Here is a 27,410-nt window from a genome sequence, read left to right on the forward strand (position 1 = left end):
TGGTTTGGAGATCAGCACCTGTCGTGTCTCCTCTGGCACCAGCAGTGTGAAAGACCCGTCCTTTTTTTTTTATATATAAAAAGGAGTAATGTCCAGTCTAAAATAGTACAGCGTTTTGGCCTGAAAACGTCTCTTTTTTTGTGAAAGTAGAAAGAGAAGGTTGATGTTTTTTTTTTTTTTCTTCCGGAGTCAAGGCTCTCGTTTAAAGCACACACGTCAATCTCCCATTCAAATGCTGTAGGAAGGGGATTTCATCACGGTTCACCTGACACATGAAACGTGAAGATTTGGGGCGGTGCACCATCCACTTCAGCCGCCAGACAGCAGTAGAGTGTCAAGTATCTAAAAATAAGACCACAGCATCAGTTGCTATGTAGAGTGGCCCTTTCCATCATTTTCAGCAGACTGCTTTGCAAAATGATTAACACCCCCTCTTCATCTCATGCGAGATACACCCAGGAATGGGGCCATACGAACCCTTCCCTATTCGAATTTCCCGTAATGTATTTTGTATTATTATCTTTCATTTTCCAATGCAAATGTTGATTTTATGAATAAAAGAATAAACCAACATTTTAATACAGCACACATTATTATCTACTATACATAGTTTTAATCAGCAATTCATATTTAAGGAAGTATTAAGCAGACCTGTTTTCCCCCCGAAGGTGTTTTAAAGGTTTAGTTTGCAATCAGAAGGATGCAGCTTCACATGAGAAAAAGTGCAGCTTGAACTCTTATTATTAGTATAAAGTGTAACCATTAGCCTTTACCTAAAGCAGGGGTGTCAAACTCATTTTAAATGGGGGGGGGGGGGGGGGGCCACATGGGAGAAAAATCTACGGCACGATAACTTAAAAATAAAGACAACTTCAGATTGTTTTCTTTGTTTAAAAATAGAACAAGGACATTTTGAAAATGTACAAATCATAATGTTTTTTTGTTTTTTTAACGCTTACATGTTGCGGTTTACAGTATCTTACCTGTATTTGTAGTGATTTATACTTTCTGAATAAATGATGTGATAATGTCCATCAGTCAACTCATTGGTGTTTATTTTCAATCTATCAAGATAAAAAAAATATTATCAAAATGAAATTACAGTATGTTATTTATGTAGTTTGCTCATTTTCCTAGACTGATGTACCAACATTATGTGGTTTATTTTTTTTTTTTTTTACATATGTAGCATCATCTACATACACTAGATACAAAGAATTGCTATTGTGACATCTAGTGGACACATTTAGAACAACAGTTTCTTTCATTCAAAAATTTCGGCTAATTTTTATACTTAGCAAACTCAACCCGCGGGCCGGATAAAACCTGGTTTATCCTTACGGCCTTACGTTTGTCACCCATGACCTAAGGCGTGGGTCTCAAACTAAGTTTGTCATGGGCAGCTAATATATTTTGGCATTCTTCAATGCCACTAGAAAGAACACAAAATAAAACTAGAAAGCTTAATAGTAAAACAAATTCATGAATCTAGATGGTAATCCGGATCAACCCCAAAATGCAATGACGGGTTCCTTATTCCATCTATGAAATTTCCTGAAGGTCAGATAAACATGAGCCCATAACTTTTTGAGCGGGAATAAAAGAAACCGAGTGAACACTCTTGTCTATTTCTCCTATCTTTGTCTGTGCGGTGTCACTGGCATACACACACAGAAGCGTAAACGTAAGGTAACTTAGTAGAAATTATCTGGATCAGACAGGGAATGTTCCTTATCCCATTTTGGCCATTGTCTGAAAGTTTCATAAAAAATCATCCATAAGTAGGGATAATGGCTTTTTGCCGATATCCGATATTCCGATATATGCAGTGTCCAACTCAATAATTACCGATACCGATATCAACCGATATATGCAGTCGTGGAATTAACACATTATTATGCCTAATTTGGACAACCAGGTATGGTGAAGATAAGGTACTTTAAAAAAAAATTAATACAATAAAATAAGATAAATAAATTAAAAACATTTTCTTGAATAAAAAATAAAGTAAAACAATATAAAAACAGTTACATAGAAACTAGTAATTAATGAAAATGAGTAGAATTAACTGTTAAAGGTTAGTACTATTAGTGGACCAGCAGCATGAAAATCATGTGTGCTTACGGACTGTATCCCTTGCAGACTGTATTGATATATATTGATATATAATGTAGGAACCAGAATATTAATAACAGAAAGAAACAACCCTTTTGTGTGAATGAGTGTGAATGAGTGTAAATGGGGGAGGGAGGTTTTTTGGGTTGGTGCACTAATTGTAAGTGTATCTTGTGTTTTTTATGTTGATTTAATTAAAAAATAAATAAATAAAATAAAATAAAAAAATACCGATAATAAAAAAAAAACGATACCGATAATTTTCGATATTACATTTTAACGCATTTATCGGCCGATAATATCGGCAGGTCGATATTATCGGACATCTCTATCCATAAGTTTGTTTAACTATTTTGGTAACTAATATAAACAATTACACAACCTACTGGCAGAGGTAATAAAGGTGCAACCACAGGAATATCACCACAACAAACACACATTAGGCAACACAAAGAGCAACTTCCTTTAAGCAAGCTGAAGGGTAAGAGGTAAAATATAAAATTTTACATTACATTTGACATTTAAGTTAAAGTTAACGTCCCACCGATCACACACACACTGGGTGTGGTGAAATGGGTCCTCTGCATTTGACCCAATATTAACTTAAAGCCTACCCTAGCTTAGGGTCACTATAGCTACTGGTAGAAGTGGTTAGTTAGTGGTGGTTATTTAGTTAGGTGGCTAAAATGTGAAAACTTTTTGAAACTTAACTGTGAGCATACCTGTCAACATTTGCAAATCAAAATATGAGAAATCTCCCTGAAAAATGTATAAAAATAAGGGATTCTTAATATCATCATAAGGAGCAGTTTTAAATTGATTACAACAAATCAAATAATCAATGGCCAGGACTAGAACCCATGTCCTTTGCTTTACAAGAGCATAATCCACTCCGACACATTTCTGGATCTAATACAGCATAAGCTTTCCCTGAAATATTGCGGAAATGAAATAAAAATAATTCTGATGGTCCTCAATGAGCTGGACTATGAGCTGACAGGTTTTAATTCGTTAACTCGCTCTTGACTTTGAATCTATGGACTCTAGAAAAAGGCAGAAATAGGCGGGTTACATTACATTAGAACAGGGATTCTCAAACTGGTACACCAAAGAATCTCTTGAATAAAGTAGTGTTTTATTTTCCTGTATTCAAACACAGTGTTACTGTTTAAACTGTGTGTAACGTTACAGTGGCCAAATTATTAAATATACTTGTTGAATAAAACCTCTGCCTTGTTTTAATGACTACTAAGGCCTACTACAGCACTTTATGTATTTATTTTGTCTGTTTATTTATTTATTTTAGTACATTTTTTTGAGATTGTACTTGGTTTAACAAGTTAGAGAACTACTGTATTAGAATTTGTGATTCATACCCTCATTTTATTCTTGGTCAAAAACTATTGCATAAGATGAGGAGTCTTTTTTTTTCTTCATCTGGACTAATTGGTCACACTGCAAATTATTTGCAGCATGCCAAGATTAAAACAAATATTTTTAGACATGTCCCTAGTTTTAAGAGCAATTTACTTATATTTTGTCATTGACTAATGTAATTGTTTAGCATGAATAACTATATTTTTGTCAAAATGTTAAAATTGAGAAAATAACTATTAATTTAAGATTTGTTCGGTTCTATTATTCGCTCTCGGAGCGATGACGTCACAACGTGACGTCACATCGGGAAGCAATCCGCCATTTTCTCAAACACATTACAAACACCGAGTCAAATCAGCTCTGATATTTTCCGTTTTTTCGACTGTTTTCCGTACCTTGGAGACATCATGCCTCGTCGGTGTGTTGTCAGAGGGTGTAACAACACGAACAGGGACAGATTCAAGTTGCACCAGTGGCCCAAAGATGCGAAAGTGGCAAGAAATTGGACATTTGTTCCGCACACTTTACCGACGAAAGCTATGCTACGACAGAGATGGCAAGAATGTGTGGATATCCTGCGACACTCAAAGCAGATGCATTTCCAACGATAAAGTCAAAGAAATCAGCCGCCAGACCCCCATTGAATCTGCCGGAGTGTGTGAGCAATTCAGGGACAAAGGTCCTCGGTAGCACGGCAAGCAATGGCGGCAGTTTGTTCCCGCAGACGAGCGAGCTAAACCCCCTGGATGTCTTGGCTCACACCGTCCCTTATGCCACCGAAGATGATCAAGAGAAGAATATCGACCCTAGCTTCCCTGGCCTGCTGACATCAACTCCAAAACTGGACACATCAGCTTTCAGGAAAAGAGCGCGGATGAGGGTATGTCTACAGAATATATTAATTGATGAAAATTGGGCTGTCTGCACTCTCAAAGTGCATGTTGTTGCCAAATGTATTTCATATGTTGTAAACCTAGTTCATAGTTGTTAGTTTCCTTTAATGCCAAACAAACACATACCAATCGTTGGTTATAAAGCGATCGCCGAATTCGTCCTCGCTTTCTCCCGTGTCGCTGGCTGTCGTGTCGTTTTCGTCGGTTTCGCTTGCATACGGTTCAAACCGATATGGCTCAATAGCTTCAGTTTCTTCTTCAATTTCGTTTTCGCTACCTGCCTCCACACTACAACCATCTGTTTCAATACATGCGTAATCTGTTGAATCGCTTAAGCTGCTGAAATCCGAGTCTGAATCCGAGCTAATGTCGCTATAGCTTGCTGTTCTATGCTCCATGTTTGTTTGAGTTGGCATCACTGTGTGACGTCACAGGAAAATGGACGGGTGTATATAACGATGGTTAAAATCAGGCACTTTGAAGCTTTTTTTTAGGGATATTGCGTGATGGGTAAAATTTTGAAAAAAACTTCGAAAAATAAAATAAGCCACTGGGAACTGATTTTTAATGGTTTTAACCCTTCTGAAATTGTGATAATGTTCCCCTTTAATGATTCTGCAACACCTCAGGGATGCTTAATTTAAGAATCAAGGATGCCTAATTTAAAAATCACGTTGAATAATGCTCGTTTTCAGAATAAAATACAAAGCCCTGCCAATTTCTACGTATATAAACCCTAATTTAGGATGTTTTACCAAGTAAAATTAGCTGTCCATGCAGCTATTTGATTGAACTTGTTTTTAGTTGTTTTTCTGAAATGCAGTCTTTATATGTTATATTTTGACAGCTCTTCTTTACAGTGCAGACACCTGCAGAACAGTGACAGGATTTATTACAATATATCCACTTGCACAGGCGGGAAAACTAGTACTTCACACCTACTCTTCTTCCCAATTAGATCTGTGAAGTAACATCAACCTTCTCATCTCACCCTCAGCAAGAGACGCGTCAATGACCGACCAAAACACTGGACAATGCCAGTGAACGTGTAATATTTCTTGGCAGTTCAGATTTGTGCTTTTGTTGAAATGTAATACATGACAATTCATTAAAACTCATGAAAATGTTTTTTCGACACACACACACACAACACTCAATCAACCCTACCACACGTTTGTGTCATTTTGCCTTTCAACCAAATGAGCAGTAGCGCAGCTCATTTAGCAGGAAATAATCTGTAAAATGTTATTTTCAATGCAGAATGTTTTTTTCGTTCCCCAAAAGTACAATTAAAACAAACATAATAATGATCAAAACAATTTTAAAATGGAATGCTATTAGTATTTGGCCACGCTAAAAAGATAAAAAGTAAAGTTACGAGAATAAAGGCTGCTAAAATTCCAGTCCACGTTTTCAATCAGTCAAAAACAAAACACACCAAAAGGGAATTTTAATGTAATTTAACTGGTGGAATGATACATATTTCATTGTTTGTAGACTTCATATCTTAAAGATATTGAGTTAAAAAAAAAAAAAATCTCAAGTTGAGTTTAGAGTAGTGTTGTCAGAGTATAACAGGCAGTTTATTTTGAGAGTACATGGTCCTGTAACTTAACTGCAGAAAGGTGGAGCGGGTTGTTATACGGTCAGTGCAAAAATGTGTGAAGAGACTCTGACTGGTGGCAAATCACGTTTTACATATACATTTAGTTCAAACTGTCACTGGGGTTTGAGCAAATAAATGACGTGCATTCAAGTGCGTGGCATTCTGACAATGACATTGCATTCGGGCTAAAATATTATCTTATAATAATTTATAAAGCAAGTAAATTTACTGCATTTAATTCATCAAAATCCACCTGATTTACAAAAATAATAATTAGCACAGGATAAATCTGCACGCTTCTCCTCTTGGACAAAACACTCAATTTGGCATGTTTCCCCCACAACCACACCTACTTTACTGCGCTTGGTCAGGGCTCGAGGGTAGGCTTCTCATATATTTTTGCTAATTTATTCTCGTAAATTTGAGATATTACATTTTTCTAGGAAAAATCCAATCATTGTTCTGGTAAAATTTTGCCTTTAAAGTTTAAACTGACTTTGCTCTTTTCAGCGTGGCCCTAATACACTTACACACAAACATGATATAATCCTGCATGTGGTACTAGACAACATCGTAGTTACACATATCAAATTCATCAAACAAAATAGAGAATGAAAATGTTTTCATTATGCAACAAACAACAACTAGAACAATGACAACATTAAAATGTTATTTTTGAGGTAGAACATTAAATTCAGCATTTGGAAGTGCTTCATGTTGGACACTCGTCGTTTTGCCTTGACAAGCACGAGAGGAGCTTAGGAGAGACGATTTTTTTGACATCTGAGGTAGTGCGGCACCTGATCTTGTAATTCGGACCCATCAGTTCCTCCGCATGTACAGTAAGTGAAAACACAGTGGAAGTTCCCTAAAGGCTTCCCACAACACATTCATTCCGGTTGAGGTAGGTTTTTGTTGAACAACAAGCTTCACACAACCCATCGCTTGCATGAAGGCCCAGAATTCCCGACTGAATAACCCAAAAGTCCTGAGACAGAACACGGCGAGTCCCTTGAAGAAGGCTTAGGTCTTCTGAGATGGAATCGTTGGTATGTTAGAGCAGGCAGCAGGCATCTTTGACATCCACAGGAAAGTAGCAATAAGACCAATAACTTAGAACCACTTTGACACAGAGATGATAAAGATATATGTAAATATATAAACTTAAACATGAAATCATCTTTGTATAACAAGGACATTTTGGCTCTTCTGTGTGCTGCCTAACACCAGAAAATAAACAAAGGACCAAATAGTGACAGTCCGAGAACACTACACTGGTCTGCCTGGCTAAACACAACTTTCCTGAAACCAGTCCTAAACTCCCTACAACTCCTTTAACTTACGAATAAAAATCGTTGCACAAAAATGCAAACTACTTTGAAAGAACAACCTGAGTGAGAACGAAACTGAGTGGACACTGCGGACACGGGGGCGTGTGGATTGGCCTTCGTACGCTGATTAGCCTTGGTTCTGTGGACCCGTTCGTGTTGCGGAAGACTCCTGGAACTGCGTCTCTGTGTCCCGCTCGACAGTGAATTTGTCGAGCGCTATCGTGGACAGCTGGGTGTCATTTGGTGAGTATGACACCATAGTTGAGTCAGCCTGAAAATACATGCACAGAAATACAATTATACTTTTTACACTTTATGTATTGTTCATTTGCTTTCTATCAGCGTCCTCATTTGCGTTTTAGACTATTTATTCTGCAATTTATAACTCTGATTTAAGCATACTTGCCAACCCTCCCGAATTTTTCGGGAAACTCCCGAATTTCAGTGCCTCTCCCAAAAATCTCCCGGGACAACCATTGTCACGAAAATCTCCCGATTTCCAGCCGGACAACTATATTGGGGGCGTGCCTTAAAGGCACTGCCCTTAGCGCAGCGTTTCTCAAAGTGTCTCTATTCCCCACTGGTGGGGAATAGAGACATGACAGGTGGGGCGCGAGGAACGGGAGGGAATTTCACTTTAATTTTTTATTTATTTATTTTTTTTTTACTATGCTTTCATTTTCTATACACACTGTAAATCACTTTGTGATTCTGTCTGTGAAATCCGCTATATAAATAAATGTAAATTACTTATTTTTCCTGTAGGCTTTACATTTCTAGGTAGGAGCAAAAGTTTGACAGACATAGCAACAGTAACTAATGGGGGCGGGGCTAAGCGGAACAAACTTGACGAGACAAGCGCAGCAAAATGAAAAGCTGTCCCACTGTCAAACGACACAGTTGCGAGACGTATATGCGACATTGCAAGTGATCTTGAGGAACAACTCGGAGACAAATGAAAAGAAAGTCGTTTTGCTTTACAAGTGGACGAAGCTACTGACAGCAATAAAGACTTCCTGTTGATCGCATACGTCCGCTTTGTGAATGGTGAGTCACTGTGCGAGGATTTGCTGTTTTGCAAATACATCAAAAATAGAGCCTCTGCTGATGAGCTGTTCAAGATAATGGACAGTTTCCTCAAAGAACACGACCTTAAATGGGAAAACTGTGTGGACTTTTGCTCTGATGGCGCACAGACCATGGCAGGGTCAAGAAACAAGCTGCAGGCTCTAATAAAGAGGGTTGCGCCAAATGCGTATTGGACACACTGTGTCATTCACCGGGAAGAACTCGCGTCATGGCAGCTCAGCCCCGAACTCAATGAGGTTTTAACAGATGTGAGCGCGGTAAATTTGATCAAAACACGACCACTGAAAGCGCGACTGTTCTCTGCACTGTGTGAGAAAATGGGAGCTGATCATACAGCCGTGCTGTTTCACCATACTTGCCAACCTTGAGACCTCCGATTTCGGGAGGTGGGGGTGGGGGGCGTGGTTGGGGGCGTGGTTAAGAGGGGAGGAGTATATTTACAGCTAGAATTCACCAAGTCAAGTATTTCACACATATATATATATATATATAAGAATACTTGACTTTCAGTGAATTCTAGCTATATATATATATATATATATATATATATATATATATATATATATATATATATATATATATATATATATATATATATATATATATATATATATATAAATAAGAGAAATACTTGAATTTCAGTGTTTATTTATTTACACATATACACACACATAACACTCATCTACTCATTGTTGAGTTAAGGGTTGCATTGTCCATCCTTGTTCTATTCTCTGTCACTATTTTTCTGACCATGCTGAACACCCTCTCTGATGATGCATTCTGCTTCGTCTCCTTGTTGTGTGCGCAGTTGTGCACTGCACTCTCTAAAAGCCCTAGATGTTAATGTCACATATGCATGTACGTTAGATGACAGTATTGCCCTTTTTAAGAGTGTCACAACATTGCTGTTTACGGCAGACGAACTGCTTTACGGTAGACGAAAACGTGACTGCTGTTGTTGTGTGTTGTTGCCGTGCTGGGAGGACGTTAATGAAACTGCCTAACAATAAACCCACGTAAGAAACCAAGAACTCGCCCTCGATCATTCTACAGTTATAATGTGATTGGGCAGGCACGCTGTTTATATTGTGGGAAAGCGGACGTGAAAACATGCTGTCGACACGTCACTCAGGTACGCCTGAATTTCGGGAGATTTTCGGGAGAAAATTTGTCCCGGGAGGTTTTCGGGAGAAGCGCTGAATTTCGGGAGTCTCCCGGAAAATCCGGGAGGGTTGGCAAGTATGTGTTTCACAGTGAAGCAAGGTGGCTCTCCCAGGGCAAAGTGCTGTCACTTGCCCTGTCTTGCCAAATGCATAGCTCCTCCTTTTTTTTTTGCAAAGATTTATTTTGAACTTGATGCAAGTTATTTGATTTATTATTGAACTTGATGCAAGTTATAACACTTTTATTTGATTTATTATTGAACTTGATGCAAGTTATAACACTTTTATTTGATTTATTATTTAACTTGATGCAAGTTATAACACTTTTTTTGATTTATTATTGAACTTGATGCAAGTTATAACACTTTTGTTTTATTTATTATTGAACTTGATGCAAGTTATTTTATTTATAATTGAACTTAAATGATAATAAATGGGTTGTACTTGTATAGCGCTTTTCTACCTTCAAGGTACTCAAAGCGCTTTGACACTACTTCCACATTTACCCATTCACACACACATTCACACACTGATGGAGGGAGCTGCCATGCAAGGCGCTAACCAGCACCCATCAGGAGCAAGGGTGAAGTGTCTTGCTCAGGACACAACGGACATGACGAGGTTGGTACTAGGTGGGGATTGAACCAGGGACCCTCGGGTCGCGCACGGCCATTCTTCCACTGCGCCACGCCGTCCCTTAATGTAAACTTGATTCAAGTTTACATGCTGCCGCTAGGCGACATCATACGCAAATACGGTGTTAGCTTTCACTGTTATGCTGATGACACCCAACTCTACATGCCCCTAAAGCTGACCAACACGCCGGATTGTAGTCAGCTGGAGGCGTGTCTTAATGAAATTAAACAATGGATGTCCGCTAACTTCTTGCAACTCAACGCCAAGAAAACGGAAATGCTGATTATCGGTCCTGCTAAACACCGACATTTATTTAATAATACCACCTTAACATTTGACAACCAAACAATTACACAAGGCGAATCAGTAAAGAATCTGGGTATTATCTTCGACCCAACTCTCTCCTTTGAATCACACATTAAGAGTGTTACTAAAACGGCCTTCTTTCATCTCCGTAATATCGCTAAAATTCGTTCTATTTTATCCACTAGCGACGCTGAGATCATTATTCATGCGTTCGTTACGTCTCGTCTCAACTACTGTAACGTATTATTTTCGGGTCTCCCTATGTCTAGCATTAAAAAATTACAGTTGGTACAAAATGCGGCTGCTAGAGTTTTGACAAGAACAAGAAAGTTTGATCATATTACGCCTATACTGACTCACCTGCACTGGCTTCTTGTGCACTTAAGATGTGACTTTAAGGTTTTACTACTTACGTATAAAATACTACACGGTCTAGCTCCGTCCTATCTTGTCGATTGCATTGTACCATATGTCCCGGCAAGAAATCTGCGTTCAAAGAACTCCGGCTTATTAGTGATTCCCAGAGCCCAAAAAAAGTCTGCGGGCTATAGAGCGTTTTCTATTCGGGCTCCAGTACTATGGAATGCCCTCCCGGTAACAATTAGAGATGCTACCTCAGTAGAAGCATTTAAGTCCCATCTTAAAACTCATTTGTATACTCTAGCCTTTAAATAGCCCCCGTTAGACCAGTTGATCTGCCTTTTCCTTGAGGGGGGGGGGGGGGCACAGGTCCGGTGGCCATGGATGAAATGCTGGCTGTCCAGAGTCGGGACCCGGGGTGGACCGCTCGCCTGTGCATCGGCTGGGAACATCTCTGCGCTGCTGACCCGTCTCCGCTCGGGATGGTGTCCTGCTGGCCCCACTATGGACTGGACTCTTACTATTATGTTGGATCCACTATGGACTGGACTCTCACAATATTATGTCAGACCCACTCGACATCCATTGCTTTCGGTCTCCCCTAGAGGGGGGGGTTACCCACATATGCGGTCCTCTCCAAGGTTTCTCATCGTCATTCACATCGACGTCCCACTGGGGTGAGTTTTTCCTTGCCCGTATGTGGGCTTTGTACCGAGGATGTCGTTGTGGCTTGTGCAGCCCTTTGAGACACTTGTGATTTAGGGCTATATAAATAAAGATTGATTGATTGATTGATTGAAGTTATACCAGGCAGCACGGTGGAAGAGGGGTTAGTGCATCTGCCTCACAATACGAAGGTCCTGAGTAGTCTTGGGTTCAGTCCCGGGCTCGGGATCTTTCTGTGTGGAGTTTGCATGTTCTCCTTGTGACTGCGTGGGTTCCCTCCGGGTACTCCGGCTTCATCCCACCTCCAAAGACATGCACCTGGGGAAAGGTTGATTGGCAACACTAAATTGGCCCTAGTGTGTGAATGTGAGTGTGAATGTTGTCTGTCTATCTGTGTTGGCCCTGCGATGAGGTGGCGACTTGTCCAGGGTGTACCCCACCTTCCGCCCGATTGTAGCTGAGATAGGCTCCAGCGCCCCCCGCGACCCCAAAGGGAATAAGCGGTAGAAAATGGATGGATGGATGGGCAAGTTATACCACAACTGCACAGTTATTTTATTCATTATTGAACTTGATGTTATTTTATGTTATTGAGTTTGAATGTATACAACTTGATGTTACTTGATGTTCAATAAATTTGAAAATGTTAAGCTTGGCATTAGCGTTCTGTTAGGCCGATGGGGGCAGGTGGGGCTTGAAAACTCCCCCTTGTCCAAAGTGGGGGATGACAAAAAAAGTTTGAGAACCACTGCCTTAGCGTCCTCTCTCACCTGAAAAGGAGACTATTATATATGTCTCCGTTATCCATAGGTTTATCTATAACCCATAAAGTAGGCAGGCACGGACCTATTTCTCAGCGTGTGTTTATTCCAGCCGGCACGTTAATACACTGACACACAACATTTGGATTCCCATCATGCATTGCTTCAAAACTACGGCAAGTAGTAATGTACAAAATTTCCAGCCGGACAAACTCCGAGAGGGGGGGGGGGTTACCCACATATGCGGTCCTCTCCAAGGTTTCTCATAGTCATTCACATCGACGTCTCACTGGGGTGAGTTTTTCCTTGCCCTTATGTGGGCTTTGTACCGAGAATGTCGTTGTGGCTTGTGCAGCACTTTGAGACACTTGTGATTTAGGGCTATATAAATAAACATTGATTGAAACAATATTGGGGGCGTGCCTTAAAGGCACTGCCTTTAGCGCCCTCTCACCTGAAAAGGAGACTATTATTACGTCTCCGTTATCCATAGGTTTATCTATAACCCATAACACGGTGGCCGAATGGATATAGTCACTCATGAACGGTCAGAGAAGCACAAGACGGCGGCAACGCAGTATTATGGACCACCTTGCAAGTGTCATGTCTGTGTGATCTTGTTTTGTTTTAGTCATGTTCGATTTTGTTTTTGGACTTTTTGTGCACTTTTGTTTGTTTTGTCACCATAGCAACCATTAGTTTTCACCTGTCACGTCACGCACCTGTTTCACGTTTTGAGTCACGCACCTGTTTTTGTTAATCATGTCTGTCGTATTTAAGTTCATTGTTTTCAGTTTGTCTTTCTGGTGACATCCCACAATTATGCTCTGCACATTCCTGACACTTGATTTCATGTCCATCCTTCATGCTGCTCCTTTTAGTCCATGCCAAGTAAGTTTTTGTTTATTAATGCTATAGTCTTTTGGTTTCATAGTTTGTTCTCCGCCACTGTGCGCGCTTTTCGTTTGTACTTTTTTTTGCTATAGTCTTGTGGTTTCATAGTTTGTTCTCCGCCACTGTGCGCGCTTTTCGTTTGTACTTTTTTTGATAATATAAAATAAATCATGTACTCCCCTTCACGCCACATCTGGTCCAAATCTTTTGCACCTCGGGAGAACAAACCACGCCACAGTCCTAGTCGTGACCGCAAGCAACATTCCGTTCTCATTTGCGGATGTTTTCAACAAATCCGTGAAAGATATGTTCCCGGATTCAGAGATCGCCATTTGAGTACTGACAGAACAAAAGCTACTCAAATAGTGAAAGGTAAGTGTTATTTATTTTTTAAGTAAGCAGCAAGTACAGTACAGTTAGTAGAACAACTGTGTTTTTATTACTGTTTATTGTAATATATATATATATATATATATATATATATATATATATATAGTATATATAAATATAAGAAATACTTTAATTTCAGTGAATTCTAGCAATAAATATACTCCTCCCCCTTAACCCCGCCCCCGCCCACTCCCCCAACACCCAATCTTCCGAATTCGGAGGTCTCAAGGTTGGCAAGTATGGATTTAAGACCTTGACCAAAAACAAATATTGTCTTTAGGGGTGTCTCGGTACAACTTTTTCCACTTCCGATGCGATACCGACATTGGAGCACTGAGTATTGGCCGTTGATGATATTGTACCAATACAATGTCAGCTCGAATCATAGATCATTCTATTATTTTATCATGTGGAATGTAAGAAAAGGCTTGATGCAGTGAAATGACTCAATTGGCTAACCCAGGGATCCTCAAACTACGGCCCGCTCTAAGCAACTGCTCTGACTTAGCGTATTGGCTAGCAGCCCCTTCACTTCACTCCAAGAAGCAAGTCAAACATTTGCAACCATTATAAAAAAGAAGGAGGTTTATATGGTTGCTAACTTTGCCCAAGTTGTTAAATATCTCCGCAAGGACGGAGAGCGAGTGCAAGGCTGCTCGCTCCAACAAAGCTACCGCAAAGGAGTTTATCCAGCACTGACTTCATGAATTTTTTTTATCAGCAAAGGGTGATTTGTTCCGCAGCAAGTCTTTAATTGTGATGAGACCGAAAAAAATGACACAGCAGACCTTTGTTACAGCGAAGGAGAAAGCACTACCTGGACACGAGCCGATGAAAGATCGCCTCACATTGCTAGTTTGTGCTAACGCTAGCGGTGGCTATAATGCGAAACAACTGCTCAGAAACTCTCAGAGTGTTCAACAATGCCACAAATATTCGCAGATACAAGGTAACATGATTTTCCTTTTTTTGTTGTTTATTGTAGCAACATGGTTGTTAACGTTTTTGAACACACCAACGGGACTTTTGTGTGTGTGCTTGTTGACATTTAAGTTTGCTGTAATGTTTTTTTTTTTGGGATAAAAATGAGATTGATGAGCCATTGCCCCCTTGTTATGTTGGTTTGATATACTGTATACAGCAGTGTTTTTCAACCTTGAGTCAAGGCATATTCTTTTTTATTGAAAAAAACCCAAGGCACACCACTAGCAGAAAACATAAAAAAAATGAAACTCAGCAGCCGATATTGACAGTAAAAAGTCGTTCTCGCAGTTGTTGGATATAAACTCAAACCATAACCAACCGTACATCACTATAGCTCGTCTCAAAGTAGGTGTACTGTCACATCACGTCGTGACTTATTTTGAGTTTTTTGGTGTTTTCCTGTGTGTAGTGTTTTAGTTCTTGTCTTGCGCTCCTATTTTGTAGTTGATTGTCATGTCATGTACGGATGTACTTTGTGGACGCCGTCTGCTGCTCCACACGCTGTAAGTCTTTGCTGTCGTCCAGCATTCTGTTTTTGTTTACTTTGCAGCCAGTTCAGTTTTAGTTTCGTTTTGCGTAGCCATCCCTAAGCTTCAATGCCTTTTCTTAGCGGCACTCGCCTTTTGTTTAATTTTGGTTTAAGCATTATACACCTTCTTACCTGCACGCTGCCTACCACTGTCGTCTGCATATTGTGATCACAACAAACTATGTTGCCTTCATCCACAAAGCAATTAGTTACCTGCTGCCACCTACTGATATGGAAGAGTATTACACAGTTACTCTGCAAATTATTTTTAACCCAAGTAGGTGAAATGACATAATCTCCCACGGCACACCAGACAATGTCTCACGGTACACTAGTGGTTGAAAAACACTGGTATACAGTATAACATATATATACATTATGGTGTCTTTAAAGTGTGCTGTTTTTTATTAAAATAGGGACATTTGTCGAGGCAAGAACCAATTATGGAGAACTCTGCTTCACCATACGAACTTTTCGGTTTACGTACCATGTTCAAGAACCAATTAATTTCGTAAATCGAGGTTCCACTGTATTAAACACCATGTTTGTCTAAGTAAAATTAAAATAGTTAGAGACAAAGCACGTCAATGGATCAAAAACACGCTCCATGTTTCAATACATGGACTAAAACTCTGAAGCAGTGTTCTTTCTGCAAGGGACTCACCATGCGTGTGTCTTGTGTGTTGGGTTGAGGGAAAAGTCTCTCCAGCTCATTGCTGTCAACCACTTTGTTCCCTCCTGTGCTGCCATTGACCTCCATTTCCCTCCTGGTGGCCGAGTTCAAGCCAGAGGCCCCCTGGGAAGAGGTGGAGGACTCCAGTGCTGCGTTGTGTGCCGCCTGAGGGGTTGCTTGAACTGCCTTACACATCATCAACCTGAGGACCGCAAGAACACACACATCAGTCAACAGCGCACCTGACAAACCAACATTTACCCCCTAACGGGGTGTTATTGGCAGGCTGTTCATGCGAACGCACCTGCCGCGGTAGCTGAAGACAAGGAAGAGAACGCAGAAGATGATACAGGTGACTCCGATGTGAATACCAATTATGATGCCAGTAGTGGACGTTTTGCTTTGCTCGTCTTGCACACAGTCGCATGAGGCGTCCAGGACTGGGAAGACAGGAAACTTAAAAGTTCAGACAAGACTACAAAAGACAACTGGGTGATGATCCAGTGTTCGTAAAAGTGGGTGCTCGTGTTTGTTTCAGGTAACTACCAGATTTCTCCAAAGCCTCCCGAAGTGAAACAAAGCGCATGGTGGCGTTGCCATCTCCGTGTTGGTTGTACGCTAGCAGATTAATCTCATAGACCAGTGAGGGATCTGGACACAGACAAAGATAATCACATTATCTTAAACGTTTTAACTAAATAATGATATACTTTTTTTTTTACTGTGTGTCAGACAAACTTCCGGTTCTTGTTTTGTCCATGTCATCATTGAAAGCTTAACTTTCCAATAACTCATGAATGATTCATTTGTAAAACTGCGGACAAATCGCCTGACCTACTAAGATCCAAATAACAATGAAATTAAATTGTGTGTACTATTAGTGATTGTGTTGCTGGTTAACTATGAAGACTCTGTGTACAATAGATACATGCAAAAGTGGTGCAGAGAACATACAAAGCTTTTATTTATTGAATCAAAAATATTGAAATTCAACAACTTGTCACGTGTTGCTGGCATCAAATTCTAAAGTTATTGATTATTTGCAAAATAAAAATGTTTATCAGTTTGAACATCAAATATGTTGTCTTTGTAGCATATTCAACTGAATATGGGTTGAAAATGATTTGCAAATCATTGTATTCCGTTTATATTTACATCTTAACACAATTACTACATCAGCGTTTGTGTTTTAATACAAGCAAACCTTTAGTAGATCAGGCCTTAAGAGTACAGAAGTTTTCTTGGTTTGATGCCAATCTACTGTAAGTTGTTCATGCACCATCATTATGACAAAACAATACCATTAAGGTATCTTCTATGTTTTTCCAGAACCATGAAACATCTCACCCAGCTGAGTGATGTTGTACTGGGAGGCATTGCGTGGCAAGACGATGGGTCCAGTAAAAACTGCTGTATGGGCTCTTCTGTAATAGAGTCTGAAGCCTTGGTGTTGACCCATCTTGGTGGAAGCTTCCCACATTGCTTGCACCACACTACTGTTCACCACTTTGGTGAAGAGAGAGGGAGGTGCTGGAACTGCAACACAGCACAAAAGAACTCATCAACGAGTGATTAACTGGAAATCAGAAGGAAAAGTTAAATTCTGCTGTAACGGATGTCTGCTAGTGTGGCTGTAATGTGATGGGTAAACCTCACTCCAACAGGGGTTTTCAGCTCATTGGCTCGCGGTGCTCCAATTAACTCTAAACCAGTGAGGATACATGGGTGCTGGTTCGAGTCTGGTGTGTCCAGGGCTCGACTGCACTATGAAAGTTCTCATTCATCCAGGTCATTCAATCGTTCGCCACTGGACGGTTTGGTTGAACTAGATCTGACCAATCTAAGTGCTAGATTATGGTGATCTTCTTAATATGAATGCTACTCATTCCTGTCTTCAGATGGTGGACTGTGTTTACCATGCTTCTTTGAGGTTCATCACAAACTGTAGAGCCATGACCCGCCACTGTGACGTGTACTCTCGAGTGGGATGGCCTTCTCTGTCCATTAGGAGACAGTGTCATTGGTACATTTTTATTTACAAGGCTCTTCTGGGACTATTGCCCTAATACATTTGTGCATTGATTTCATAGAGAACTACAAACTCTTATGCACTGAGATCCAACAACCTCGTTGTCCCTTTTCCTCGCACTGAGCTGGGGAAAAAAGCTTTTGTCTATGCAGCTCCTTGTGCTTGGAACATGCAACCAAGAGACTGGAAGCTGACTGAATTGTTATCCTTAAATGCCTTCAAATCTAAACTGAGAGCTTTTGAAGGAGCCTCAGTTATCTGTAATACATGGGTTATACTTGTATAGCGCTTTTCTACCTTCAAGGTACTCAAAGCGCTTTAACAGTATTTCCACATTCACCCATTCACACACACATTCACACACTGATGGCGGGAGCTGCCATGCAAGGCGCTAACCAGCACCCATCAGGAGCAAGGGTGAAGTGTCTTGCCCAAGGACACAACGGACGTGACTAGGATGGTAGAAGGTGGGGATTGAACCCCAGTAACCAGCAACCCTCCGATTGCTGGCACGGCCACTCTACCAACTTCACCACGCCGTCCCTGTAACTGTTTTACTTGATGTCCATCCTGTTATTTTAATGTGTAATGTGAATGTAATTTTATGTGTAACTCTGCTGCTTCTTGGCCATGACTCCCTTGAAAAAGAGGTTTTAATCTCAATGGGATTGTTTTCCTGGTTAAATTAAGGTTAAATAACAATTTAAAAAAAGTTTATGAGCACGAACTGATGAAGCGGCAAAACGTCTTCCAAGACAAACCAAGCAGTCCAGTTGCGAACAATTGAACGCCCTGAGATCACTGTTACACTATATTAGTTTCTTGACAGCCTACAAATGATGTTCCTTTGGGAATCAAACAATGCAAATCAAAGTAAATACAATGAGGGATGGCCAATATTTTTTTCAAGCTGATACCGATCATCGATACAAATAACCACTTTTTTAAAAATGTTATGTATATTTAGTTGTAGTTTGTGCATACCTGGTGGTGAGAAAGACTGAAATAAACGTGGATTTGACAATCTGAACCAGGAGATTTGTCCTAGGTTTGGTCACGGTCAAAGTTTATGTATTTATATAGGACAACAGCCACGACTGCCCCAAAGTGCTGGACAGATTAAAAACAGAAAGGTAAAAAGACAGGGTAACACTTTCCTCTGTATTCTATTAATAGTGACAGAGGAGGAAAGGACTAGCAATACATTTACTCTAAAATTGTTGTTTATTATTTGACGTTTTATAAGCTGTTTTTGGTTGTCAAGCGTGTCTCATTCGTCAGCAGCAGCATGTCCTTGGGCCTGACTTGAAGAGTTATAGTACACACACCATGACAAGGTGCAGCAAAAATATAAATGCATGGATAAGTAAACAGCCGCCCTTCCATCGGCCCATTATTGATGGCCCAGCAGGAAAACTCCCGGTACTTCTGATGGCTGGCCTGACCCTGTCTCTGGCCAGCTTAATGCACTTTTTGGACGCTGCGGCAAACCAAGGACTTTTGGGGCACCGTCGTAACCATGCTGGTGTTTCAGGTGTTGAGGTTCTATGTGTTGCAGCCTGTGCTTTTTTTCCCTCCTCAGGGAGTGTTTGCAGGGACTTTGGTGCGGGTGTCTTCCTCTGAAGGAATAAAGAAGTACTGCATTATCGGCGGCATGTTTATTGACACTGTAAGCCAGGGTCCTCAAACTGTTTGACTCGGAATGGGTATATATACTGTATATATATATATATATATATGTATACTGTGTGTGTGTATATATATATATATATATATATATATATATATATATATATTTATATATATATATATACACATACACACAGTATACATACATATATATATATATATATATATATATATATATATATATATATATATATATATATATATATATATATATATATATATACGTACAGTACATACAGTACAGACCAAAGGTTTGGACACACCTTCTCATTCAATGGATTTTCTTTATTCTCATGACTATTTACATTGTAGATTGTCACTGAAGGCATCAAAACTATGAATGAACACATGTGAAGTTATGTACTTAACAAAAATAGATGAAATAACTGAAAACATGTTTTATATTCTAGTTTCTTCAAAATAGCCACCCTTTGCTCCGATTATTTTTTCGCACAGTCCTGGCATTCTCTCGATGAGCTTCAAGAGGTAGTCACCTGAAATGGTTTTCACTTCACAGGTGTGCTTGAAGCTCATCGAGAGAATGCCAGGAGTACGCAAAGCAGTAATCAGAGCAAATATATATATACATACATATACATACATATATATATATATATATATATATATATATATATATATATATATATATATATATATATATATATATATATATATTTATATATATACTGTACATATATATATATATATATATTCCGAGCGCAATATCACCTTATCGATGGGAAAATGCATAATTTTGCCAATATGATTTGGAGAGTAACAAGTGTTAGAAAATTAATTAGAAAGGACAGATTTAAAAAAATAATAAAAAAAAAAAAACATTTTTTTTTTTTAACTTGGCACTTCCCACGGATCCGGCCCGTGGGCCGTAGTTTGGGGACCCCTGCTGTAAGCGATGTATGAGGTAGGAGCGCTGGATGTGTTCACCCAAACCCACCGTATACCTATCCACCAACAGCACAGTACGAGTAATCTTTATTTTTCCGTTTTTTGTAGTTATCAGTTCTTTGAGTTATTTTCTATTGTTATTAGATGTATTTGTGTGATGTCAAAATTCCTAATATCAGTCTGATAATTACCATGCACCTCTAAAAAAAACTACTATTGGTGCAACAGATGTGTTCTGTGTGGGTGTATGCAAGCGCCCACCTTCCCCATGAGTGTTCTCCATGACACTGTCCGATGGTTTGCTGGCACCATGTGATGTGTAGGCCTTGACGTAGAAGGTGTAGCTGGTGGAAGGCTCCAGATCTCGAATGATCTGCTGCAGCGTCGCCTTACTGACGGCCTCCTCATACTCCATCTCCGCAGGGTCTGATTGTGGAATGAAGTGGATAAGAGTGAGGCGAAGGAGAATGGAGTCAGGCAGAGATGAGGGTGGAATTAGATCATGTTTATGCATCATTTGATATCAAATAGGATCAAGAGCGGAAGCAATATATTCAAACTGCATCTGTCACTTTTCAAATCGTTATTGACTGGTGCCTGGCTTTACCAGTTAACAGGTAATCTAGTTTGACTTAGTGCTCGTGTGAATTACAAGTCTGGGAGAGAAGCCAGATGTGGGGAAAGTAGGCGTATTATTGCATCTTCCTGCTCTTATTCCAGAGACACCCAAGCATAACTGCAATCTACCCCGAACCCTAAAACAATCAGGCATTGTCATTATAGAAGTGTAATTACAGAAGATCTTATTGGGTGACACCTGGGGCCCTTAATTATATATCAGAGAGAATAATCTACAGAGAAAATCAGCGACAGAACAAATTTAGCTGTTTTCATTTTTGCATACTGCCAAACTATCATACCAATACACTGTATTTTCATCAATAATGCCACAAGACTTATAGGAAATACTGTTAATATAGATATATAAGATAATAGTCATGCACAGTGCAACATGTGCAAGTAATTTGCATTAAAATCCCTGGCATTTCATCGCACCCTCACCTGCGGTCCTGCGTATATGGAGGACGTAACCGATGATGTCCTGCGTGTTCTGATCGGGCTCCCTCCAGGACACCTGGATGGTGGTGGGTGAGAGGGCCTCAGCCTGCACGTTGGTGGGCACGCCAGGGAGGCCGTCGGCCCAGAGCACCGTGAGGCGAGCGCTGGCCTGCGTGGAGCCGGCGCTGTTCTCTGCGATGCATTGGTAGATGGCCTCGTCGTCCTGGCTGATGCCGTAGATGGTCAGCGTGCTGGAAAAGGCAGAAGGTGGAATAACTTAATTGTAGTCATGATGAAGCAAAAGTTGATTGTAGGGGACTGTCAAATATGAAACTGAATAGGCAAAAGATAATAAACATTATATGAAAATATACTTCGCCCAGTAAATCACAGGGAATATGCCAATTGTCCTATTCATTGGTTTATCCCGGGGGTCAGCATGTGGCTCTTTAGTGCCGCCCTAGTGGCTCCCTGGAGCATTTTTTAAAAATGATTGAAAATGGAAAAAAAATGGGGGAAACATACTTGTTTGTTTTAGTATATTTTTGTTTGAGGACAAACATGACACAAACCTTCCCAATTGTTAGAAAGCCCACTGTTTAATATGTTTGTGTGTATGCTTCACTGATGACAGTATTTGGTGAACATCGTTTTGTCTTTAACTCACCATAGTGTGGACTGTTTGATTACAAGTCAAATCTTCTACTCCTTTTTTGTCTCATTTTGTCCACCAAATGTTTTATACTGTACGTGAATGCACAAAGGTGAACTTTGTTGATGTTATTGACTTGGTGGAGCACTAATCAGGCATATTTGGTCAGTGCATGACTGCAAGCTAATCAATGCTAACATGCTATTTAGGCTAGCTGTATGTACATATTGCATCATTATGCCTCGTTTGTAGCTATATTTCAGCCCATTTAATATGCTTTACCTTTATCCTCTTTGTATATAATTTAGTTTTGCATGTCTCATGACACATTATCTGTTTGTAATATTGGCTGCATTTCAGATAGTTGTTTGTGTGCCATGTTGTTCCAGACCACAGCAAACATTACCTCGCTTGCCAAAGATTGTAATAAATCTATTAAAAGAAGACAGCCTGCCGTTTCCTTTAACTTGGACACACACCTTTGGCCATTCTATGACAGTCATTTCCAGGAGTTAGCTCACCTTCTGAGTAGCCTCTGATTTACTAATGGTTTCCAATGTTGTGAAAATGTGTAGAATAAATATTACATTTTAACATTCCTGTCAACGAAGATTTGTTTCAGCCTGCGACACATAGTCATTTTGATAGTAGGCTATTATAACTAATATAGACACCTACGTCATTTGTGTCACTTGTGGGGCGCATGGTGATGCGGGGTTTTGTTCTCCCAGGAAGCAAAGGACAAATCCGGACAGGACTTGCAGGTGACGACATGATTTAATAGAAAAATAACACAAAACTGGTACAAAACAGAAAACAAACCGACAGGATGAGGTGCCGAACGCACTGGAAGCTAACGCTAACACTTAGCACAGACTATGAAACTTAGCAGGGGCTAGGAGACAAGAACAAACTTACGTGGCAGTCGCGTGATGCTTAAACAAAGAAGGCAGAACGAGTGATGAACAAAGGTGGGCTTAAATAGCGTCTCTGATGAGCAACAGGTGCGCGTGCAAGGCAGGTGAAAATCAAGTAACCATGGTGACGAAACAAACTCACAGGTGCACAAGTAATAACAAAAGGAGTCCAAAACTAACAGAAAACACAAAAACATGATCCGGACCACGAATCATGACAATTTGTTGCCTTCATTATAAGACTTATATATATCCAGACAGATTAGTTTTTTGTATTTTTGGTCCAATATTGCTCTTTCAACGTTTTGGGTGGCCGACCCCTGGTTTATCCATTCCTATTGTCATTTATTTCCTACGTATTTCTTCCTTATTTATTACTATTTTATTACATTTGTTTACCCCCTCCTATTGTTCATCACTGTGTGATCTATCTTCCTATTGCTATACATTTGCCATTCCAATCGCTCTTGATTAGACAAGCATGACAATTAAACACAGAAAGTCTGCAATCTATTATAATTTGCTTAGAAGAGGAGCATGAATAAGATAGCGTATTCCCATTCCTTTTTGTTCTTGTTGAATCGTGCAACTGTCATCATGTAATTTCGCATAATGTGACCTTGTTCAGCTGTCGGAAATAATAATAATAAACCCATGACCAATTTTGACAGATAGGCATCCTTGACTCTATCCATCCATCCATTTTCTAGTGCTTGTCCTTTTCGGGGTCGCTGGGGTTGCTGGAGCCTATCTCAGCTGCATTCGGGCAGAACAGGGATATTCAACAAAATTGTTTTGAAGGTCATGTCTCAAGAAAGATGGGAAGGACTTCTTATTTTGTATATTCCAGAAAATCAGCGTCATCTAGAGCATATTTGATGTTTGTCTATTTATTCCGTCATTTGCAGGAGCACTCTGCTTTTTTGTAAGGTCCTTCTGCAAAAAAAGTGAGTCAAAGATCATCTCTATGACAGCACTGTAGTGTTTTTAGGAATCTGCTCCAAAAATGTGAGTCTCTCACAAGTTTTTAGACATGAACTTGTGGACCACCAGTTGAATAGCCCTAATGATGAAAAAGAGAGGACCCAAAATGGAACTTTGAGGAACACCACTAGTATGACTGAAGAAGTTGAAGAAATGACTACTGACTACATCTGAAGTAAACAGGCTACAGCAACACCTTAATTACACAAATCACTCTTCAAAAAAATGTGGAACTGACAAAAAGGAGAGGACTTAAAATTTAAGGAGTTTTAATTACATTTTTAGGCACTTGCTGCAAAATGTTTGTTACCCAAGTTTTTACCTGAACTCGGGGGCTGGTATGGTATCATTACAGTGTAGTATTAGCGGTACAGAAATGATGAAATTTGGCGAAACGCCGTGTGGAACAATACTTTGTTACATTTCCACGCGGACAGAAAAGAGAAACTTTAAAATGTAAGTGTAGCTGTATTTATTCATTTAAAACATTTATCAGCCCTGTGATGAGGTGGCGACTTGTCCAGGGTGTACCCCGCCTACCGCCCGAATGCAGCTGAGATCCCTGCGACCCCGAAAGGAATAAGCGGTAGAAAATGGATGGATGGATGGAAACATTTTTCAGCAGACATGTAAAGCTTGGTGTGACATGAGTAACCAATTTGTGTTAAAATACGAGACTTCGACTATCGTAATGTTGCGCGACCTCCGGCGGTTCATCCTCTTGTTCCCCTGGCAGGGAGTCTCATATCCAGGCTGCGGAGTCAACTTCATGCACTGAACTTTTTTCAGCATTTGGAAGTAAAACCTTACATCTGATATATGTTTTTCTTTGTGTGTTTACACTTAAATAGTTGGACTCATGTATTATTGTGTGTCTTATTGTGTTGTATTGTATTGTCGAGTATTATTTTTTTATCTATTTAAAACTTTTTCTACGATATCATATTTTTCCAATACCAAATTTTACTGGCAGTGTTCTGGCTCCATACAGAGAATTGGTACCATATCGGTTCATGTGTGAAAGATACCCATCCCTACTTGTTTCTTTACTTGTGACTTTCGACGGGGCAAAAGGAGAAAATGACAATAAAATATTTCATCCATTTGTGCATATTTGTATACTTATTCTTCAGCTTTCATATGTCATACATACATAACTCTCAACTCATTGTGTTGTATGTCTTGACCTCAATCACAATAAATAGTAGCCGTGGTCATATCCAGGTTAGCCATGCTTTTAGTTTGAAGCTCAGTTTGCACTAAACAGGTAGCCTCTGTGCATGTTTTAACAGTGTATTACTAGGTAATAGTTAGCAACAGTGGCGGGCCGTGCGTTTCCCACCTAGGCCTTCAGTGATGTCTGACTTCAATGATTACCTCCCAAAATACCATAATGGATGTCACCAGATGACCATTGCTAGATAAATACTATACAGAAACACATTTACGCACTACCAAGTATTGACCCACATCAATAGTGTACAAAACGGGTTATTTTCAGGCGCAATTAAAACGCATCAGCAATTAAAACATATCTTATGTGGTACTGTCAAAATTAAAATGGCAAAAAACGTATTAATCGTGAAAAAATAAAGAAATAGAATATTTGAACTCACAATTTGTAGAACCTATCCGATGTTGTATAACCCCTCATAGTCGGTTGATTTGAGTGGAAATGGCGGGCATTTCCCCATTTTATTGCCAACCTCGTCTCACAAGATGTAGTTTTTCTTAAGTATCCTTCTTGAAAATGGCCTTGCAAATATACTGTATATTTGCCACCTAATCAACATGTTGCTCTCCTTCTTTGTGAGTACCGGCGAGTTTTCTGTGGCTTTCTATGGCTCATATGGCTCCTGTGCCACTTCCTGTTTTCACAACTTGTGATTGGATACTCACTTGGGACTCCCAAGTGAGTATCCAATCACAGCGTAAGGCCAGCTAGAAGGTCTTACTGACAACAACTCGTGATCTGATTGGCTCTGGTAATTGTCTATCAACTGTATGTGCCAGTTCACTTACAGTGCACAGACGCCCGCATTGTTGATTCTGAAGGCCCCAGGCAGATTTGGTACAGTATGGCAACATAAGGTAGCTGAATTCTGATTGGATACAAACTAAAATTAAAAACAACAGGAAGGAGCATATATGACATGAATAGAATATGAATACTTTTAGATATTTAGGGAAAGTAACTTAAAAATTACTTTTATCTTTAATTATGATCATGATTTCCGGTTATTTTAGGCCGGCAGAGAAGGCCTTGCTGGCCCTGATGGCACACCACTGGTTAGTAATAATGAGCTATTTGACAAGCTGACATTGAGGGACCCATTCTGCATAGAAATGACCACTCACAATTTATGACGACGACGATTAAAGGGGGCGCTCTTTATATAACAACAAAACACATTTTACACTCGTTTCAAAACATGTGGTACGAAAAAACAGAAGTAATTTTATCCATGATGAGTAGGATTTTGACTTGACAATATGTTTGTACAAACCCCGTTTCCAAATGAGTTGGGAAATTGTGTTAGATGTAAATATAAACGGAATACAATGATTTGCAAATCCTTTTCAACCTATATTCAATTGAATGCACTACAAAGACAAGATTTTTGATGTTATAACTCATAAACTTTATTTTTTTTTTGCAAATAATAATTAACTTAGAATTTCATGGCTGCAACACGTGCCAAAGTAGTTGGGAAAGGGCATGTTCACCACTGTGTTACATCACCTTTTCTTTTAACAACACTCAATAAATGATTGGGAACTGAGGAAACTAATTGTTGAAGCTTTGAAAGTGGAATTATTTCCCATTCTTGTTTTATGTAGAGCTTCAGTTGTTCAACAGTCCGGGGTCTCCGCTGTCGTATTTTACGCTTCATAATGCGCCACACATTTTCGATGGGAGACAGGTTTGGACTGCAGGCAGACCAGGAAAGTACCCGCACTCTTTTTTTACGAAGCCACACTGTTGTAACACGTGCTGAATGTGGCTTGGCATTGTCTTGCTGAAATAAGCAGGGGTGTCCATGAAAAAGACGGCGCTTAGATGGCAGCATATGTTGTTCCAAAACCTGTATGTACCTTTCAGCATTAATGGTGCCTTCACAGATGTGTAAGTTACCCATGCCTTGGGCACTAATGCACCCCCATACCATCACAGATGCTGGCTTTTCAACTTTGCGTCGATAACAGTCTGGATGGTTCGCTTCCCCTTTGGTCCGGATGACAGGATGTCGAATATTTCCAAAAACAATTTGAAATGTGGACTCGTCAGACCACAGAACACTTTTCCACTTTGCATCAGTCCATCTTGGATGATCTTGGGCCCAGAGAGGCCGGCGGCGTTTCTGGATGTTGTTGATAAATGGCTTTCGCTTTGCATAGTA

General features: G+C 39.8%; 1 protein-coding gene across 1 annotated transcript in view; it reads right to left on the reverse strand.

Moving 5' to 3' along the window:
- Positions 1-6,598: 6,598 nt before the first annotated feature.
- The window catches only part of LOC133616259 (immunoglobulin superfamily DCC subclass member 3-like), a 216,928-nt gene continuing 196,116 nt past the window's right edge, over positions 6,599-27,410 (reverse strand). Inside the window, 7 exon segments of the mRNA XM_061975446.1 lie at positions 6,599-7,593; positions 15,765-15,975; positions 16,078-16,213; positions 16,320-16,424; positions 17,121-17,309; positions 20,659-20,823; positions 21,460-21,707. Of these exon segments, the coding sequence (XP_061831430.1) occupies positions 7,450-7,593; positions 15,765-15,975; positions 16,078-16,213; positions 16,320-16,424; positions 17,121-17,309; positions 20,659-20,823; positions 21,460-21,707 (1,198 nt within the window). The 3' untranslated portion in view covers positions 6,599-7,449.

The sequence above is a fragment of the Nerophis lumbriciformis genome, linkage group LG15 (genome assembly GCF_033978685.3).
Source record: "Nerophis lumbriciformis linkage group LG15, RoL_Nlum_v2.1, whole genome shotgun sequence".
Classification (NCBI taxonomy): Eukaryota; Metazoa; Chordata; class Actinopteri; order Syngnathiformes; family Syngnathidae; genus Nerophis; species Nerophis lumbriciformis.